Below are 20259 nucleotides of genomic sequence, written 5' to 3'. Positions count from 1 at the left end.
GAGAAATCGGAGGGGGACGAGTGTGTGTTGATTAAATATGGACCCCTGCTCATCTCGATTTGTTTCGGAGGAGCAACTGCCCCGGCGTGTATTGTGTGGGGCTTAAACCGGTTAAATATTCAACACACGCGCAGCTGCTATCATTCGTACGCTACACGTATGCTGTTCGTCTTATCGTAGTCCCGGGAAAAAAAATCAAACTAAAAAACAACTCGTTCGACGTCTGATGGTAACGGCGCGCACGCCCTCGCGAATTTCTCCCTCGTGGTCACGTTCGCGGTTCGTTGGATCGAAATGTATGCCAGAACTGGCGTAATTTCGAAAACCACGAAGCCCCTTGAGAGGGAAAAGAATCATTTAGCGACCGTCGGGATATCGGACGTGCCTGAATGGCAATATTCAAATATGATTTCGAATTCCGCGATTTTCTGTAACTGAGAAGGTTGTTGTATAGGGTAGGTCGGAGAGATTACGTGCTATCTATTTTTGCACTGATTGCAATGATTTTTTTTTAGTCATTGCTCCTTAAGCAAAAAATATTTTGCTTTTATAAAAAAAAATCACGTTCATCAGTTACGCATTTATCGAGGTATTTTTTATTCTCGCGAATAAGATCATTTTCAAAGAGTAAGAAAAATACAATTTTTATTTAAAATGCCGGAACGTGCAAATAACACAAATTCGAAGCAATATTGCTAAGTTATTTATCGCCTAACGATATTCGAATATCTCTCTCAAATACAATTTATTTCACTCTGCGCGACGAGCGAAAAATTTGATTGCTATCCCGCCCTTTATTTCGTTTGGGCTTCGCGCGGAAAGGTAGAATGAAACAAGCGGTTTGCCGCAAAGTGTAGAATTCTCCTTTGCATTCCAACATAGCGTGAGGCGCGTCGCTCGAACACAAAGCTGGATGGACGCCCGCGAGAGTGGCGTCGAGATCGATACGATTCGAGAGCCGAGCGGTTCCGGACGCCCGCGAAAACGTGGAAATTAAGAGCGTCTATCGGGCAGTTCTCGCATTCTTCTCTCTCTCTTTTTCTCCCTCTCGATACCGTAATAATTTAACAGGGTCGTTCATTACGCGGAAGATAGCTTCGGCGTTCCGCGCGCGGACGAGCGGGACTTATGTTCGGCGAGGCTGGTCGATAGAGGAACGATTAACATAACACGCCGCCGATTATGTACTTCCCAACGGGGTACTGGAGCGATCGAGGTCATCGTGATAAAAGGAGGGGCCCACCTACCACAGACCTTCTGGTCTGAGGTAGCGTAGGTATATCGGTTTTCCGTACGTGCGAGCCCGAGCCTAATGTAAACGCTGCGAGAGGAGGCGACCGCGCGAACGTAAACCCTAATCTTCTCGAAGCCCCCGAAGGACGGTATGCAGTTGGCGTAACGACCGGCTAAATCCGAAATGGCGTGACTAACGACCCGGCTTGATATCGTGTGCTCTAGACTTTCCTTACGCTCGCGGGAAATCGGGGCGGTCGGACTTGGAGGTATACTCGCGCTGTTTCTCGCCAGAAATTCTGCACCTAGTAAAGACCGACGTAACTCCACCATTGCGAACTTTATCTCGCAATTATAAACTTTGCTTTGAACAACGGCGGGGCCGATGATATAGTCACCTTCAACGCCTTCAACACCTTCAACACGGTCATAAATATTCCTCGATAAAGAATTACGGTCGGGGCAGTGACGTTACGAAGCAGTGATTATACATACTGATTGGATCTTAAATTACTAAGCGCAAAGTTTCCCAAGGAAAATTGATTTGATTTAAAATGTTTTTAAACGTACTTAAAATATTGTAAACGTACTTAAAATATTGTAAACGTACTGATCATGGGATCGATATAATTCTTCACGTTGAATTTATATGAATTTTCACGAACAAAGTATTTTTCTCAACGATGCGGGACGTATAATACAAAGCATAAAATTTTGCGCAATCGTTCAATCGCTAAATCAACCATACTCGGTTTTCCATAGTCGGCACGTGATCCCAACGTTCGTTTTTGTATTACCGCAGCGACGACGAGCAAGTGTGGAGACCAAAATACGAATCGAATGCATCGTACGCTCTTCGACACGAGCACTTCGTGATCGTCGATTAAATTCGCTTTATCGAAGAATAATTGCGAACGAGAATATTGCCTGTGCCGGGATTACAAATGGTCGCCGCGCGGACGAAATACACGATCGGGCGACCTTCCGACCTATTTCGTCAGCAAAAAAATATTCTTTGGATGGGCTTTTCACTTCGTTTCAAAATCTGCTCTTGCCAGTGACAGTACGAACAATCAGCAATCTATTTGCACGTTATTGTTTTTCTCCTTCGCGCTAGAATGTTTATTCAGCTAGACGAATTGAAATATATTCAGATTTAAGCGTATTGAGATTTAAAGCAAGTGTGTTCCCATTTCAGTGAAATTCAGTAAATTTTATTAATCTCATTTCTATCGGGTATTACCAGAGTAAGCACTCAAATAAATTTTGTTTAAAATGTAACGCATCGCTCTTTAATCGAATAATCCCACGTAAGTCTGACGCAAATACGGTCTGATTGCGTTTCTACATTCTTCATAAATTTGCAGTTCTATCTGAATTTTACCTTCCCGTACTACAGAGAAAACCCTTTGTTGAATTAAGCCGCTAGCTCTTATTCTACTTGTTCGCAATCCTCATTATCCGCATGTTAGTTACTCAAGTGTAACTAACGAATACATTGTATGAAACTAACGTAATGCAAAGCTCTCTGTATAGGGCAACGGTCGATAATGCTGTCTTTCTACTTTGCGTACATCATCGTAAACGTTCAGCCGCACGTCTCATTTTGCCAGTATCTATACATATACGTACATCTCTCTCACGCGTTCCATCTAATACCTCACTAACAAGATGACATGTCATAGCGAATGTAATATCGAAGTTGTATCCGTTTATTGCTAATCAACGCGCAATCTTGAATACCGAGTTGTATTAAATACACAGCGCGGGACGTACTAAAATGTATCCGCGTCGCAAGACGAGCGTTGGTCGACAAGTGTTGTACGTAGTACGATTACTCGAAATTGCAACTGAGGCGAAAAAATTAGCGAGAAATTCTTTCGGAGATTTTTTTTATCTTGTAATCTATTCGTCGAAGAACTCGTTTCTACCAGAGCTCCTGAGAATATCATTAAAGCAGAAAATAATACATCTTCGTATCGTGTATCGAAAGCAAAAGTTGCGGATAACAGAAAACAACAACGCGCGTGTCGACGAGCTGCAGCCCGGCGCAATTCTTTACGCGGGTCGAAATAACAAAAATAATGGACAGAACGCCGGCGCAGGTAAAACGCGGACCGCAGGAATTTAATATCCCGTCGGGCCGCTGTCTACGCGCGCTACCTCCGCATCTCCGAGGCCCACGCAGCGAGCGAGCGCTATCGTCGTCATCAAATTTATATTTCACTCGGTAAAGAACCAACAGGTGCCTGGCTCACGGCTGCCGACGACGATAGAGCGAGGCGCGCATCCGGAGGACTCGCTCGCGCGAACGCAAGACGGCAATCATTATAAATAACCCGGCCGCTCAACGTCACTCAGGCACAATGGGGGTTTTATTGGAAAGGAAATGGCAATGATAAATAACACGGCAATAATAAAAATCTATATGTGCTTAGAGGAGGCCCGTCTCTCCAGCGCGCGCGACGCCATTTCCGACGTACGGAACGAATCGCCTAATACTGTGCACGAGCGCGGACAATGCGCCGCAGTCCAGAGATCGAAATGTCTCGCGGTGTGATATCGGGGGACAATACTAAACGACCCGGCGAGATCCAATCGAAAAATCAGGAAGGAATCGCTGGACGCGCACCATTCGTCCCATGTCGAATTAGATCACGGATCGGTCGACTCGTAAAAGTATCAAGAAGAACGTGAGAGGAACCTTTCACGTGTTTCGTTTTCCAGTTGGGAGCTTGCTGGAACAAGGATGAGTTGGCAAATTGTGCTTCTCATCTCTTCTGTGGCTACATGACTACAGAAACTTTTGCACAAAAGTTTTACATTACTTGAATTTCTATTATGTCGCACTTGTGCGCTCGTCGGTCAATACTAAAACCACCAAAGCAGTCAAAATAATCTTTTATTAAATTTATAACGATGCATTTTCTGAGATTTTTCGTGACTTTTTGTTACAATATGTACATGATTAAATTGATTACGTAATTTTCCTTTTTTCAAATATAGAAATAGGTACACGGAAAGAATTTTTTGTTATATTTTACCCTTAAATTCACTACAAACTTAGGACAATTTGGCAATCAAGGAATTTTTAAAATATACAAAAGACATTCTACAAACAACGTGATAAAAATTACCAATCAGATTGGTAAATTTTGAAAAATTATTGTCCTAGATATATTTTAGTAAAATTAATCAAACATATTTTATATTTTAATGTAATAGGTATTAATATTTTTTATTATGGTAGATATCAGTAGATATTAATCAGAATAGCTCGCATAAAATTCTTGGTGGTATATGTTGTCCGCAACTACCATGATTTCAGGGTAAATTTTAAGAGAAAATTCTCTTCGTGTACACGTTAATCGTCGACAGTTCTAGTATTAAACATAAAATAAGTATCGAGAATTGCAGCTAGACTTAAAGATATTTTAGTTTTAATTATGTTGCAAAAAGGTCCGAGTTGATGTGTTATTTCGACAAAAACTTATTCCAACGCGTACAAGTGACTCCGACTGAAAAAATAAATACGTAAACTATCTTTTATTAACAAGAGTAATTATTTGACCAAACTGACGTTTAATATTGTAGTGTTACATTAATTCATTCGACGTTTCGACACTAGTTTTGTGTCCTTATCAAGAGTTTACTAAAACAACGAAGTCATGTTACATAAAATATATCGCACAAGGAACAAAGAACGTAGAAAGGAAAAATATATACCTGTCTCATACTAAAGATTAGCCGCACATAAAATTCCTTGCAGTTTTATGTCTTGATTCGGTGCTACATCGCACGATTAATTAAGGATGGATCGCGGATCCTCCACATTGAAATTTGACAAAGTGTTAAAACTGCAAGGAATTTTATGTGCGGCTAATCTTTTGTATGGGACAGGTATATATTTTCCCTTTCTACGTTCTTTGTTCCTTGTGCCATATATATTTTATGTAACATGACTTCGTTGTTTTAGTAAACTCCTGATAAGGACACAAAACTAGTGTCGAAACATCGAAATTAATGTAACACTACGATATTAAACGTCAATTTGATCAAATAATTACTATTGTTAATTTTCACTGACGAAGAAAAGAATTTTATAACCTAGCTATCTTTTATTTTCTTATTTTCTGTTTATTGAGCTCGGCGTATAAAGCACTGATTGACGAGTTGTGGGAACAACGCGAAATCAATATCAGTAAACACTGATAAAAATCATACATGAAAGCGCGACGACAGCTTGCCGTTCGTGAAATGTCAGGCAAAAGCGTAATATTGCTGCACTCAGTAATGGAATGAGTTTCGAGTGTCGACATACTCGTCCCGGATATATTGATACTTCTCTTCACTGTATAGAAAATATTCTACGCAAACATATTTAATTTTTAAATCGGATTAACTGCGCTAGATTTAACCCGAGATAGATATGTTGTATAGATATTTCCCTTAAATTGAAATACACTCGATTCGAAACACGAGTTATCATTGCGTGGAAAAATAAAGAAATAGGATTAATGCAAGAACTACAGACTTCACAAACGGCGTATTCTTGACGCGTGTGTGTGTGTGTGTGTGTGTGTGTGTATAATTAGACGAATTAATATTATCCAATAATATTTTAAAAAAGATTTCCAGCACAGCAATATTAAATTAATACATAACATTTTTCAACCGTAATACAGTATTTTTTTTCATATATGAATATATTCTTTAAATTTTTATTTTTATTCCAATAGTAGGTAGAGAGGTATTTTATAGGCCTCTGCCTCTGAATTGTCATTGAGTATTACCTGATTCAGATAAATATTCGACGGATGTTTCTCTCGAGTTTGCCTTGAGTTTCGTTCATTAGCGGTGCGGGAGTTTTAACGTCACGCAAAGGAAACAAAGAAGATTTTAACACATACACGTTTATGCAGGCACGTTAATTTTACATATGCATATTATTGTCTACTAATTTACACGCCACGCTATCATACGGCAATATCGTATTTGCTTATAACTGTTTATATGTTGGTTAAAGCTAAAAATATGCAACTGTGTACATTCTTTCGTAATCGTTCTGGCACACTGTGATGCGATCAGTGTCATTTACTAAAAAATACGCGTAAATTATACCGAGGTCTCTTTTGACACAGTCCGCTCATTTTTCCATGGCGGCAATTTGCTTTCGTGATGATTATCTGAAAGAGGGTGTTTCACCAGAGAGTGTACCTGTCTACATATATAGTTTTCCCCAGTTCTCTCGAGCACGGTTTCGCCGGTTGTTCGGCTTTTCTATATCTTGTACCGGGGATAAGGGAAAGAACAACGCCCGTGCTGTGGACCCTGGAAATAAATCCATTACGTGTCGTGGAATCCTACACGGCCTTTCGAATGGGAGCCGCATAAAGTTAGTCGGTTTTGTCCTTTCCGGTCGAGTATCGGACTTTTGATGGTACGCGGGTACCCACGCTCGGCTCGCTCACTCGCTCGCTCGATGGTCTACCTCATTAGGATCACTCGTACACTCTATTAACGCCAATGTATGCTCGTATATAGCCTTTGTTAGAGTGAACTGGTTTCCGCCGCGTCACTAAATATGGCTGCACGATTTAAGGACCGTAACTCCAATTTATCCGGAATAATCGCTGCAGCGAGTCATATCTCGGAGAATTATATCCGGCGCCAGAGGGAGGATCCTCTCGTTTTCCGCAAAAAGGTGGCTACCACTCGAATGCGTTCGTTGATCTGCGATCCTAAAGAATAATCGCGTTGACAATTAACCGCGGAGCGGGATATAAACATCGGTCGTTATTAAGAGCCAGACCCGAGATTGGCTTTATCGGCGCGACGGGAAAAGTTGGCGCGAGTTAACAAATCGATTCTCCGCAGCGCAGCGGCCGGCAACCCGAAAAGCCGACGAGAGGCAGGCGGGATTCGATGAAGCGGAGTGCGGTGTCCCGGTGCTACCCTCCGCTCCGCTTCGTTCGCTCAGCTCTGATTCAGAATCGCGATCGCGTGGAAGCACATAAATAGCGGGGCCACGCAACGTGACGTGTCGCGCTAGCGCGAGAGAGGCCATATCTCGCCGGATTGATTTAATCGCCAGCGTCTATTTGTCAAGGACGACGTCCGAATGCGGGTGGGCCCGTTCTGGCCGGGTCGGTCCTGAGGCCGACGAACGAGGACGGAGCTTGTCCTCGTTCATTTCACCAGGGGTGCGAGACGGTCTGGACGCTGGTACGATCGTCAGCGCGATTGTTCGCCATTGCAGTTGCATCCCACTTTGAAAGACGAGACCATATCGCGCGATCCGTATCCTGCCTACCGGCTGGGGTCGAATGAAGCGGAAAAATCTCGGGGAGACGATTTCGGAGATTTCAAAACGGTTCAGCTGGCAGCGGTCTAAAATTTTTACCTAGCCTCCGGTATCCCGTTTTATTGTTCGGGACACTTAACATGAGTTTAGATTACGAGATTTTACAGGATTACCAGCTGAGATTGTTTGCTTTGTCGATACGTATCACACGGATGACAAACAACGATAAAATACAAATCTAAATACGGGAATATATATCGTGAATTTTTCGTCTTACGACATAGGTATTCCGAACGATTGCAAACGAAATTCTGAGGCCGTCGTTAAATTGCGCCGATGTAAGAACTGCAGCGAGCTCGAAAAAGATTTGCATCGCGATACGCGCGGGAGAAGTAAGAAAATCATGGCCGAGAATCGTATTTGCATTACTGGATTACGTTCGAAGGTGCCGGCAGTTAGAACGCCGCTTTTATCGCTTTTTGTCGCATGCTCTTAGTACGTTCTCCCTTTTTCCTCACTTGGTCTCTCTCGGGGAAAATGGTATAGTAATGATCGTGCACGATCTTCGCCGCTGCTTGTTTTCGCCTTTCTTCTACCCGGACTTTAAAGCCGCGCTGCAACGTTTTGTTGCGCTCGCATGAGCGCCTCGGTGGATACGTTGTCTCAGAAGCGGCAGCCGCACTTCGCCGAAGTGGCTTCGCTAGTTCTTCATTTGGATACTCAACAAGCCGTCTGCATTGCATGATTTGCAGCTGCATTCGCCATGTAAGGATGAAGAATCGAGCTATATTTTCATGTGTACGCAGGTAACTGGATTGCCAACGAAACACGAAAATCCTCTTTCTCCAGGAAAAATCTCGTATTAAATGGACATTTCGGATTGCATTCTGCATAATTTCCGCCACTACAGCATCTATTGCACACTTAACTGATCGTCAGATATTTATTTCTTTTTCACAAATGCGAGAAGAGAGAGAAACGCTGAATGAAGTTAACTATAATGAATCCGGTGTCGGCGTATTCATCAAGTAAACTACAAAGTGATGATCGGATTCACCATATTCATGCGCAGATGAAGCCGCATTTTTCCGAATGCGATCGTTCTGCAGGCAAGAGTTAACGTCGTTTGTGTGGCGCCAACGTGGTGTCGGCACGTTACGGTATTTTCTTATCGACGACGCGCGTTCCTTTGCAATTACGCGGTCGAGCACGAGTCGAGTGAGAGCGGCATTATTAGCATCGGAAATGACGTGCATTAAACCTCGGGACAATTTGAGCTCGCGGAGATACTCGAGGCACGAGAGTGGTTGAAGAGAGAAAATGGAAATAACGCCTAGAAGCACGTACGTTCCCGGGCCTGCTCGCTCGGTTCCACGGTGCATTCGACATTGTCAAAACTTTGCACATTAGACGCCGTATATTGGAGTATAACACAATTCGCGAGACTTCGCGCGCGGCTAGGTGCAAGAAATCCTATCTACATAACGGTGCGACGTGCAATAAACGGCTTAGAGGAAGTTCGATCTTTTTAGCAATACCCATCGTTTCGGGACCGTTGCATCGACGCGACTACAACTCCGTCGGGAAACTTGGCCCGCTGCTCGTCGAGAAAATGCTCTTCCGCGAGAGCTTTCGAGGCGAGTCGCTATAAAGTACAAGGCAAAATGGGCCGAGGGAAACGCGATCTATAAATCGTGAAAAGATAAGTGTTACTGAAACTCACCCGGATAATTCCGTTAAACAGTGAGACGCCGGTTTTACGACGTAGTAATAGTTCTTGTCAAGCCGTGTACCAGAGTCCGTACTCGGATTTGGAATATCTATTTATATAATGCGAATGAGACGGCTTTCTAAACAGACATTCGCTTTATTGTGAACTCGTGAATAATATTGTATATGACTGGGTAGGTACTTCAACCTCCAAGTCAGTAATAAATAAGTATCTTTGTTCTATCATTTTTGTACGCGAGTTATATTTTCTGTTAGGAATATTCACCAATGCCATGTATTAAATATTATAATATTCTCTGTTTGAAGACTTTCTTATTTACTGATTTCTTATTTTTGTAACATTTTAGTGAGTAAATTGGCATTATTTACAGCTACGATTAACGCTGGTGGGAATGTAAATAGCAAATGCTTGAAATGCTATGCGTGTTGGCCTATTGAGAAACCTCGATACCGGTGTGTATTTTAAGATACTCTTAAGCAGATATCTTGGATGCGGGGCGTGTTGGTGTGTTGGTGAGCACGGCTCGCCCTCCCTCGGCAGAGATAAGAAAAGATATCGTCCGATAAAAAGCCTGGCGTGTTCTCAAGAGCACCTGTAAGAAATAAAGTTGGCACGGAAGTGCAAGTGTTGATAACGAGTTCAATCTATAAATTACCGACACGAGGCAATTAATAATAATGAATAGGCTGCTTTAATCTCGAGTCTTAACTTATCTCGAATTTTAACTTCAAATTTAAAATTCGTAGCTCTCAGTCTTGAAAGTTTTTGGAGTGTTTTCCTCTCGTTGATAAGCAGCAATAACTTGCTCAGGTTAATCATTCTTTAAAAATTATATAAAAATTATTTTCTACCTGTAAGAACTATAACGATAACGTTTAAAAAAATGATATCAAGAGAGCTTAAGACATTTTTACGCCGTGAAAAGAACGCAGTGCTATTAGATAATTCAGCGTGCACTTGAAACAGCATCGCAAGCTCTCGAGTACCATTACGATAAATAGATGAACAATAATGTTCTTTTGTTGCATCGAAAAGATAAAAGCCAATGGCACGAATCCAGGGTGATTACGCTGCGCACGGAATCGCAGATATTAATCGGATTTGTCCCTTTGTTTCGATCTTCGTGAAGGGATGGAGAATACAAATACGTGTTGGGTGCCGCGAATGCGTTCCGGAATAATTGCGTCACCGTCGTCGAATATTTCGCATCGCTACGCGAGCATCGGTTGCTTTTTTTTGGGCCTGCAGGTTGAGATGAGACGGCGAGGTATGTTTGCTCCGTAAACTGACAAAATTCGTTACAACGACGACGGGTAGAACATGTAGAGCTCGAGCTCGGGAATTAATTCCGTCCATCGTCCGCCTGACCTCTTCGTGCCGCGCACTCCGCGGTCGTTCGTCCCTCAAATGGACGCGCGATCGTTCGCGTATTTCGCATTGAAATACCGACGGCGTACGTTGTTTTCGCTCGTCGTTCGTCCAACCGGGCGATTCCCGCATTTTCTCGCCGACAGTGCACCGGGGCTGGGGGAACAAACGTACGTTTATTCGTGCGAAAAAATATCGCGGGAATATTCTCGAGCGATCCGCCACGCCGCGCCGCGCCGCGCCGTTTTCTTTTTGTCCCGTCACTATCTGTCCCTCGATCATTTTTTAAATCCCCGCCATATCTCTGCGAGACCGATGCTCCGTTTTCTGCGCGCGGCATCGCAATTCATGCTCGATTTAACTGGCAGAACGAGTTTCTGCGCGAGCATTGTCGCGACCTCCGAACGCCATAAGACCGCCTTCGGGGTACGAAATCATTCATCCGTTGTTCGCTCAACTTTTCGTGGCGAGTTCAAAGCCGTTTAAATCTCATCGAAAAAAGGAAAAGCGGGGTGATACAGGTAAAAAAGAAGCGCGTAATTTCGCTCGAATGTTTTTGCGCCGCACTGTCAAAGGCTCTGTGTCGCGGTTCGTTGTTTCTGCAATTCAGCTTCGGTGTCTTGACTCCTTTGAGAGGAGAGAAAGCCCCACGGCTTTCGGGAAACCGTCGAGTACAATCTCAGACGTCCGTCGTCATTCTCGATATCCACATAATCTCACTTTGTCACGGTAGTCATTCCAGCTAGACGAGCGTTCCGCAAGCGGCATCGAACGTCAGGAAAGGCAAGAAAGGGATTGCGGAAGAAATTGTGCCAACATCTCCGTCTATCTTCTATTCGTCTATCTGTCGTTCTTAGATATCTCGAAGTGAATTTAAGCGGATATGGAAGAAACTTGATTTTATTTACGTATGCATGCGGCAGAGTCACGTAGACTCGAGTCTTTCTACATATCCGGCCTCGTATGCAAATATATTTGGGAAGATTGCAACGGGATTTCCTCTGGACTTGACCGTGTAATGCAGCAGGATAAATCCGAGGAAAATGTATTCCGCGGTCGACATGATTGCTGAAGAGCATACTTGATATGGTGGCAAACGTTGTCACGTTTACGTAGAAATGTAACGTCGTGTGTGTCGATTAACACCTTCGTCGCTATTTGAGATGTGCGCGCAAAACGCTACTGCGTTAAACGCTACTAGCGAACTTGTGGAATTTAATTTATTTCTCAATTTAAAAAACATTAAATTCATTTCTTTTCCTTCATCTTTCTTGTAAAACAATTATTTGTTGTGATACAGCGTTTTAATTATATTTTATAGATTACATTTTATTTTTGTAGTTTTTTTTTTAATTTTGTATCGTTTAAAATATTAAATCCAATCTTTGGTAATGGACAGTTTTGCAATTTTCGGTTTGCTTAAGGGAAAACGAAACATCTCATTAACGTATCGAAATTGTAAATGCGCGAGAGAATGTCAACTGGTTGGCGACGCGTTCAAGGTTGGGTGCAAGGCGAGGTGCAAGGCTTCAGACGCGGTAGCAACGTAATATGCGAATGTTGCAGAGGCGCCAACTTGGCGCGGACTCGCTCGCTTGCCTCGTTTTTCTTGCATGCGCGCGTTCTTCGGGTGTATTATCACGAAAAGATACAGCGCAGCACATGCAGGAATTGCGAGGAGGTGGAAAATGCGCCCGGCGCATTTAAGCGGTTTTTTATTACGCCGATTATGAATCAGTGGCTACGTAATTGGCTCCGAGGTCCAACGCAAACTTTCTCGCGCGCGAAAACCAGAGACGTATCTTGATGTTCCACGTTTTACTTGATAGGAGTTAAAGGTCAATTTTCTTTCCGCTTGTCGTTAAAGCGGATGCACCCTGTAATAATAATCACGTCGTCCTTACGAATTTCTGAGTGGAATAACTTCGAGCGCCGTAACGGACGCGGAAAACAATTCCGTGATTCTCCGCGATTTCGCGACTCGCAAGCGACGAAGCGATTCGAGGTCTTATCTCCAAGAGATAATTATGCGACCGGAGAAAACGCGATTCTAATGATGCGATTGCGCTCATTCTTGTTCAGATTATCACGGTCTTTCCCACTTCCGAGCAGAAACAAACGTTGGTTAATTTGAAATTAATAATTATTTAGATTTTCTCGTTGGCGAACATCTCAAAATCTCTTTTCCACAACGGAAAGCGGAGAGCTACCCGTGATCTGTTATTTATTCGGATTTGCGCAGTGCGCTTTCGCTGGCGTAATGTATCGTTCCTATTCCAACGGCGCGGCGCGGCGCGGCGGGCGGACGTATCGATACCGAGCTGTCAAATGCGCGGCATATACATCGGTTCGTGCAAATGCGGCCGGAGGCATCGTTGGTCAAGATTAGAGAGTATACGAGTGCGGGACACTGGGAAGATAGGCAAAATCCTGGTAGCCTCTATCTCTATCGTATCCCACCTGCATCCTGACACCAGTCGTTGATATCGCAGCTTTGGTCCTGGAACTGTCGGACGGCGAAGTGTTCGTCACACTGGCTAGAATTCACGAGACACTACTAATCTGGCTTGGTGTATCTTTAAAGAAAATAATATTTTTATATCTCGAGAAAGAAACACTTCCTAAGTACCACTCTCGCTTCTACTTTTATCGCTTTTGCTAAAGATGAATAAAAAACTTGGTAATTACTGTAACCAGTAAATTAAATTTCTATTTCGTAAATGACCAGCAGAGAAATGTATATTTGTTTAGTAATTGTTTAACATAAACGCTAATATTTTTTACTGCCTTTATTTTGCGTATTTAAAAAAATATCTTTGATTGGGGTCACATGCATACATATATGTAGAAGCGGAATATTTTATAACTTCTCTACGAAGAATAATTTAACCTGAATCTTCTGAGCAAGAAATGAACTCGATTGGCGTACTCGATCGAGCGCTGCAATGTCAATGGAATTTTAATTTGCGTTTCGATACGTGAATATTCTATAGTACTCTTCCGGGACAATCGTATTTCATCGAAGCGACGTAACGAATACATAATTGCATTTGATTGTCCCTTTTACGTTCAATGGAATTCCGCGAAATGGACAATTGAGCGAAGTTAAGAGTCTCATCAATAAATAATTGATTCGGATAGTAGAGTATTCGCAACGTCTCACACTCCAGTGATTTATCTACCGTTTCGTACCGTCGATCGTGCCGTCGATCAATAATGCACAACCGGAAGGGAGTTTGGTCTCCATCCGCTCGTCCTAACTTCCTCCCCTAAACCTAGTCTAGTCTTCGTGCTCAATCGGGTGGAACTCGGTAGCTGTCGTGGAAGATAATCTTGGATCTTGTCGCTTGACTGTATTTACGTGCTAGACTACCGGCCTCTTCTCATCTTCGCCTAACTAGTCGCTCAGTCTCTAACTTTGGCGCTGTTTACTGTTTCAGGTGACCGCCGTCGACACGCGAAACGGGGCCAGAAGTCTCGTGCCTCGCAGTGGCCTTGTTCTGCCGGGCAAAAGACAAACCGGGTGGAAGCGTTTGTCGACAAGGACCGACGATGAGCTAGCGACACCATCATGCACAGGATGAAGCATCGCGCGTTGCATGCTTGGCCATGGTTGTGGCTGTGGCTGTTTGTGGCCACGGCCGGCTCCCCGTCGTCCGACACCCCCGTGCCAACGACTCTGATACCGCCACGTGGCGGCGGAGATGGAGGCGCGGAAGGCGACGGCGGCGACGGCAACGGTGGCGGCGGTTCGATGAAGCCATCGATCCCGTCGATCGGCACCGCAACGAACCTGCCGATCACGTTTGAGGATGACGCGAGTCTTTTTTCGGGACCCGAGTTCCGTTTCACGCAATCTCTATACAATGTCTCCATTCCCGAGAATTCCATTGGCAAGACGTACGTTGTGCCCGAGGAACGGATGGGCATAAAGCTCGCGTCCGCCGACAGTGACGTCGACGTAAAGTTTCGCATAGTGAGCGGCGATCGCGAAAAGTTCTTTAAAGCGGAGGAGCGCACGGTCGGTGATTTTTGCTTCCTCCTGATTCGGACTCGAACCAGCAACGTCGACGTGCTAAATCGCGAACGCAAAGACCGATATGTGCTCGAAGTGCGTGCCACCTCGAGCAAACGCGACGGTAGAAACAGAGTGATTGCGCTCGAGGCGGACGCCACGGTGGTGGTGACGATTCTCGACACGAACGATCTCAATCCGTTGTTCTATCCGATCGAGTACGAGACCACCGTGACAGAGGACACGCCTTTGCATCGCAGCATACTCAGGGTAATCGCCGAGGACGCCGATCTCGGCAGAAACGGCGAGATTTACTATAGCTTTGCCGAGGAGACCGATCAATTCGCCGTTCATCCGGTCAGCGGCGTAATAACGCTCACAAGACCGCTCAGGTAAGTGCATATTTTTTTTTTTGGTATCTCGGTCAGAGTAAATTGCGTAATCGCGACCTGTTTCACGAAGCAGAAATGCTTGAGCTTCGAGATTCGAAAGTTTAATTTGAACGAAATCAATGAACTATTTGATTGATTTGCAATATAATGAAAATTCGTAAACTAATTTTTGCAATATATTATTTAACTTTATTTTTCTATCCATTCTCAGAAAAAATTCAGATACAAACGATTTGACTATACCTTTAGAAAGATAAATATTATGTATATCTTTAAGAATTTTTGAGATTATATTTTTTCTGTTATTTTCTTCTCTGAATTTGCATATTAAAGGTACTTATTTTGTACAGCATTGCGACTATACATTTCATTTTTGCATGCTGTACTCCAGCGGAGCTTGTTAGCGTGTCAAACAAACTCTTCTTTTTTTTTCATAGTTTCCATAAACTATCTATAGAATCATCATAGTGTTGTAACGTTAGCAAACAACTCGTTTTCTCTGTTAGGTACGCGGAACGCGCCATACACGAGCTGGTAGTCCTGGCGAAGGATCGCGGCGCTCTGTTCCGCAACGCGGGTACCAGCCGCGCGAGCACCGCTAGGGTCACGATCAGGGTACGGCAGGTGAACTTGTACGCGCCCGAGATCTACGTGCACCAGCTTCCCGACATCGTCGAGAATTCAAACGCCGACATCTACGCGATCGTGCGGGTGATCGACCGTGACGACGGCGTACACGGCCAAATCGCGAGCCTCGACATCGTGGGCGGCGATCCGGCCGGCCACTTCAGGGTGCGTCCGGCCGGCGGGCCGCGCTCCGGCGAGTACAACATCGAGGTACTGCATCTGCTCGATCGCGAGACCGCGCTACAAGGTTACAATCTCACCCTGCGCGCAATGGACCGCGGGGTGCCGCAGCGATACAGTTACAAATTCGTGCCGGTGCACTTGGCCGACGTGAACGACAACGCCCCGGTGTTCAGTCGCGAGATCTACGAGGTCAAGGTGCCGGAAACGGCGCCCATTAACACGCCGATCATAAGGCTCAAGGTCACGGACGCGGACGAAGGGAAGAACGCATTGGTGTATCTCGAAATAGTCGGCGGCAATGAGGGTGGCGAGTTTCACGTGAACGCCGAGACCGGTATGTTGTACACGGCCGTCAATCTGGACGCCGAAAAGAAGGCGTTTTACACGCTCACGGTCTCGGCGATCGATCAAGGTAATGCCGGCACGAGAAAGCAATCCTCGGCGAAAGTGAAGATCAACGTGGTCGACACCAACGATAACGATCCGATCTTCGACCAGCCGGAAATGGAGGTGCTGCTGGACGAGAACGAGCCGGCCGGCACGTCCGTCGTGCGAGTTACCGCGAAAGATCGTGACTCCGGTGAGAACGCCTACATATCTTACAGTATCGACAACCTTAAGAAAGTGCCGTTCGAGATCGATCATTTCTCCGGTATCGTCAAGACCAAACAGGTGCTCGACTACGAGACCATGAAGCGGGAGTATTTGCTACACGTGCGGGCCAGCGATTGGGGCCTGCCCTATCGGCGTCAGGCGGAGATGCAATTACGAGTGAGGTTGCGGGACGTGAACGACAATCGACCGCAGTTCGAGCGGATCGACTGCACCGGACACGTGCCGCGATACGTGTCGATCGGCTCCGAGATCATCACCGTGTCCGCGATCGACTTCGACGCCGGGAACATCGTCAGTTACCGCATAGTGTCCGGCAATTCCGACGGTTGCTTCGCCCTCGACTCGGCCAGCGGCGTCCTTTCGGTCGCCTGCGATCTGTCGGACATCAAGGCCACCGAGAGAACTATCAACGTTACCGCAACCGACGGCACGCACTTCGCGGACGTCAATCCCGTGCACATACATCTTGTGAACGCCAAACGGAATCTGGGCTCGCAGGCGAGAATCCTGACGGATGAGACCGGCGCTTTCGAGTGTCACGACACCGGCGTGGCGCGCAGATTGACGGACGCGATCGCTTCAGCGGAGAAGAATAACATGCCGTCGCGGGACGACGAGTACACTCTGATACCGAGTCGTTACGGCGAGAACGTGCACGCGCCCGAGTTCATCGATTTCCCGAACGAGATACGGGTCAACGAGTCGCTCAAGCTCGGCACGATTCTCGTACGAATACGCGCCCGCGATCGCGACCTCGATTATAACGGCAAGCTCGTTTTCGTTATATCCAGCGGCGACCGCGACTCCGTCTTCGGCATCGATCCGGATACCGGCGATCTGAACACGATTGGTTATCTGGACCGCGAGCGGGAAACCGAGTATTACCTAAATATAAGTGTATTCGATCTGGGAAAACCACAGAAATCCGCCTCGAAGATGCTGCCGATCACCATCTTGGACGTCAACGACAACGCGCCCAAGTTCGAAAAGTCATTGGCGAGTTTCAGGATCTCCGAGACCGCGCTGAACGGCACTAACGTATGGCGCGCCAACGCCACTGACGCCGACCTCGGTGACAACGCGCGCGTCACTTACTCTCTCGTGACGGAGACCAATGACTTCCGCGTGGATCCTGTGACGGGCGTATTGAGCGTCTTCGGAAAGCTCGACAGGGAACGACAAGAGATATACGAGTTAAGGATCCGCGCGCGTGATAATGGCGGCAAGGACAACGACACCCCGCCCTTGTACTCGGACGCGCTCGTCAGAGTGACGGTCGACGATGTCAACGACAACGCGCCCACCTTTGCGCTGTCGAGTTACAACGTCAAGATCCGCGAAGATGTACCAGTTTGGACCGTCGTGGCCGTTGTGGACGCCACGGATCCCGACGAAGGCGCAGGCGGCGACGTGGAATACTTCCTGTCGGACGCGATGGAGAGCGAAGGTTTCTTCAAGGTCGACAAGGTGTCGGGCACGGTGAGAACGACTCAGAGCTTGGACTTTGAGGAGCGGCAGGTGCACACGCTGACGATAGTCGCGCGCGATCGCGGTGAGCCGTCTTTATCTTCCGAGACGATGCTCGTGATCGAGGTGATCGACGTGAACGAGAACCTTCATTCGCCAGTCTTCGATGACTTTGTCGTGTCCGCGAGTGTCTTCGAGAACCAACCTATCGGCACCCTCGTCACTACGGTTCGAGCGAAGGACGCTGATCCCCCTGGTGGAGATTCGAGAATTGGATACAGCATTCATGGAGGCGACGGCGTCGGCATTTTCTCCATCGACAACGAAGGTGAGTGATTAATTAAAATAATAGATTATTTAAAAAATAAGTAGACCGTTTAAATATACTAGCGAATCGATGCTAATTCGTTATTAATCGTTCAGCAGTGCGATCAGAAAAATTCTTTTCGTCTAAAAGATTGAAATGAAGATAGAGAGATTGCGATTTTCTACAACACACTGAACTTTAATCGATATTGGCTGTGGGCACTCTTCGGCAAATAACTTCTATGTCTATACGCTCCACGTAAATCGCTGCGTTCATATTGAATTCAAGAATTTCCAATCAAATATCGCAAGATGTGCGCTTCCTTTGAGGAAGGGAACGAAACGGGTATCTGGGCCTCACCAGATTTCCCAATATCCCGTTCAATAACCAACGAATGGAGACCCGCGCAACGAGTTAAACACATTCGACCTCGTAGCAGCAATTTCAATTTACTCGTCAAAACTAGCATTGCTAGTATATGCTAGCCAGGGTTCGTAAATGTCTTCACGTTAATAGGTACTTTTAAAAGATCTAGAAAAAAAAGACGTCGTGTCTACATATTCATAAATCACGACGTTCCCATGTAGATAAATAGGAGACGCCGAGCAGTAACCGTGAGAGGTAGCATTTGACATATGTTGTAATTCAAACACGAGGTTAAAGCGCATGTATGAAAATTTAAATTCGTTTTAAATAATTTAATAGAAAATATAATACTTTAATTCCTTATTTTTGCAATTGAATTTTCAATTTGAATTTGAACTTTTAATGTAATTAATTAAATTAATATAATTATATTATAAATATTAATACAGCTTTATATATCATAAGTACGTGACATTTTCTCGAAAAAAAAAAGAACTCGCGCGGAAACGTTCGTTGGTGCTTATTGTACGTGCACGGGAACGTCCGTATTTTTTTTTCTTTCGTCTCTTTTCCGGGTACTTCTGTTGGCCCTTCAGGCACAAAAGGGCGCGCAACGTGCGCGTTGTGCCCTTTCTGCATCGGACACGGCCCGCGCCGGACGCGTCGTGGCACCGTTCCAAGGCGAAGTTGCAGCGTCGCGGCCCATTAAATTTCGATGCAGCGAGCCTAATTGAATTACGGTGCCGCAGGACCCCCCTTTTTTCGAGTGCGCGAGGCGCATTAAATTTCTCCGGCAGTCTCCTTTCACCGCGGAAACGTCTCTCGAGAAATCGCACGTCATTCCGCTTAATGGCTAATTCCTGTGTACCGGTGCCACGTCGGTCACGGCGCGCGGTCATAATGCACCGATGATCGTTTCTTGATGAATGCACCGGGCGGGACGAATGTCTCGAGACGAAATAGGTTTCTTGCTAATTCACGAGACACGCGAAAACCACACTTTCGACGCTCGCGTTAGGCAGCATTGAAAGTTTAACGCGATTGTGCTTGCAAGTTTATTCAACTGACAAGAACGATTTTTTTTTTTCATGATATGTGTTACGATGCGATGGTCATCTTTTCGGTTTCCACAATAGCTCATCTCTCACGACGAAAAGTATCGACGCAGGTTAAAAAAACATATACGCTCACAGTCGTTGCTTTCAGTTATTCGATGTTTTCAATGTTCGCTGAAATAGAATACGATCGTATACACTCAATACACTGTATATTGAAGTAAATATATTTGTATATTGCGTGTGCATCAGCATGTATATAAACTTGATACGGATACATACGGTGTTGATCTATCTGCCAACCGTCAATATGCAATCTTTACAAAATTTAAAGTCTTTGTTCGTTTTTTATAAGAAGTCATTCGTTTATTTGAACCTCGTATATTCAAATTTTCTCAGCGAAATAAAATTTCAAATCAAATATCTCTTCTTAAATCAAAGAGTGACCGCAAAAACAGACCAAAAATAGCATGTTTTCACCCTTGTCTTTTTTCACCCTTGAATTTAGACTTCTACTTAGTACTAAATGATAGTCTATAATGAGTCATGAATCCTCAGAAAGTTTCAGATTGAGCCGGCTTTGAAAAAAAAGAGG

The 20259-nt window shown here is 45.1% G+C and overlaps 1 protein-coding gene across 8 annotated transcripts in view; it reads left to right on the top strand.

Annotated features, from left to right (window-relative positions):
* LOC112459665 (fat-like cadherin-related tumor suppressor homolog) overlaps nt 1-20259 on the top strand; it is a 328575-nt gene that overhangs the window by 95147 nt on the left and 213169 nt on the right. For all 8 annotated transcript variants that reach the window (XM_025023890.1, XM_025023889.1, XM_025023888.1 and 5 more), the window contains exons 2-3: nt 14078-15044; nt 15551-18264. In XM_025023890.1, the coding sequence (XP_024879658.1) occupies nt 14209-15044; nt 15551-18264 (3550 nt within the window). In that variant the 5' untranslated portion in view covers nt 14078-14208. The remainder of the gene's footprint in view (nt 1-14077; nt 15045-15550; nt 18265-20259) is intronic.

Source organism: Temnothorax curvispinosus, unplaced genomic scaffold (genome assembly GCF_003070985.1).
Source record: "Temnothorax curvispinosus isolate PA1 unplaced genomic scaffold, ASM307098v1 QBEX01010053.1, whole genome shotgun sequence".
NCBI classification, from domain to species: Eukaryota; Metazoa; Arthropoda; class Insecta; order Hymenoptera; family Formicidae; genus Temnothorax; species Temnothorax curvispinosus.
Note: the sequence above shows the minus strand (reverse complement) of the source record. Positions and strands in the feature narration are given on the sequence as shown.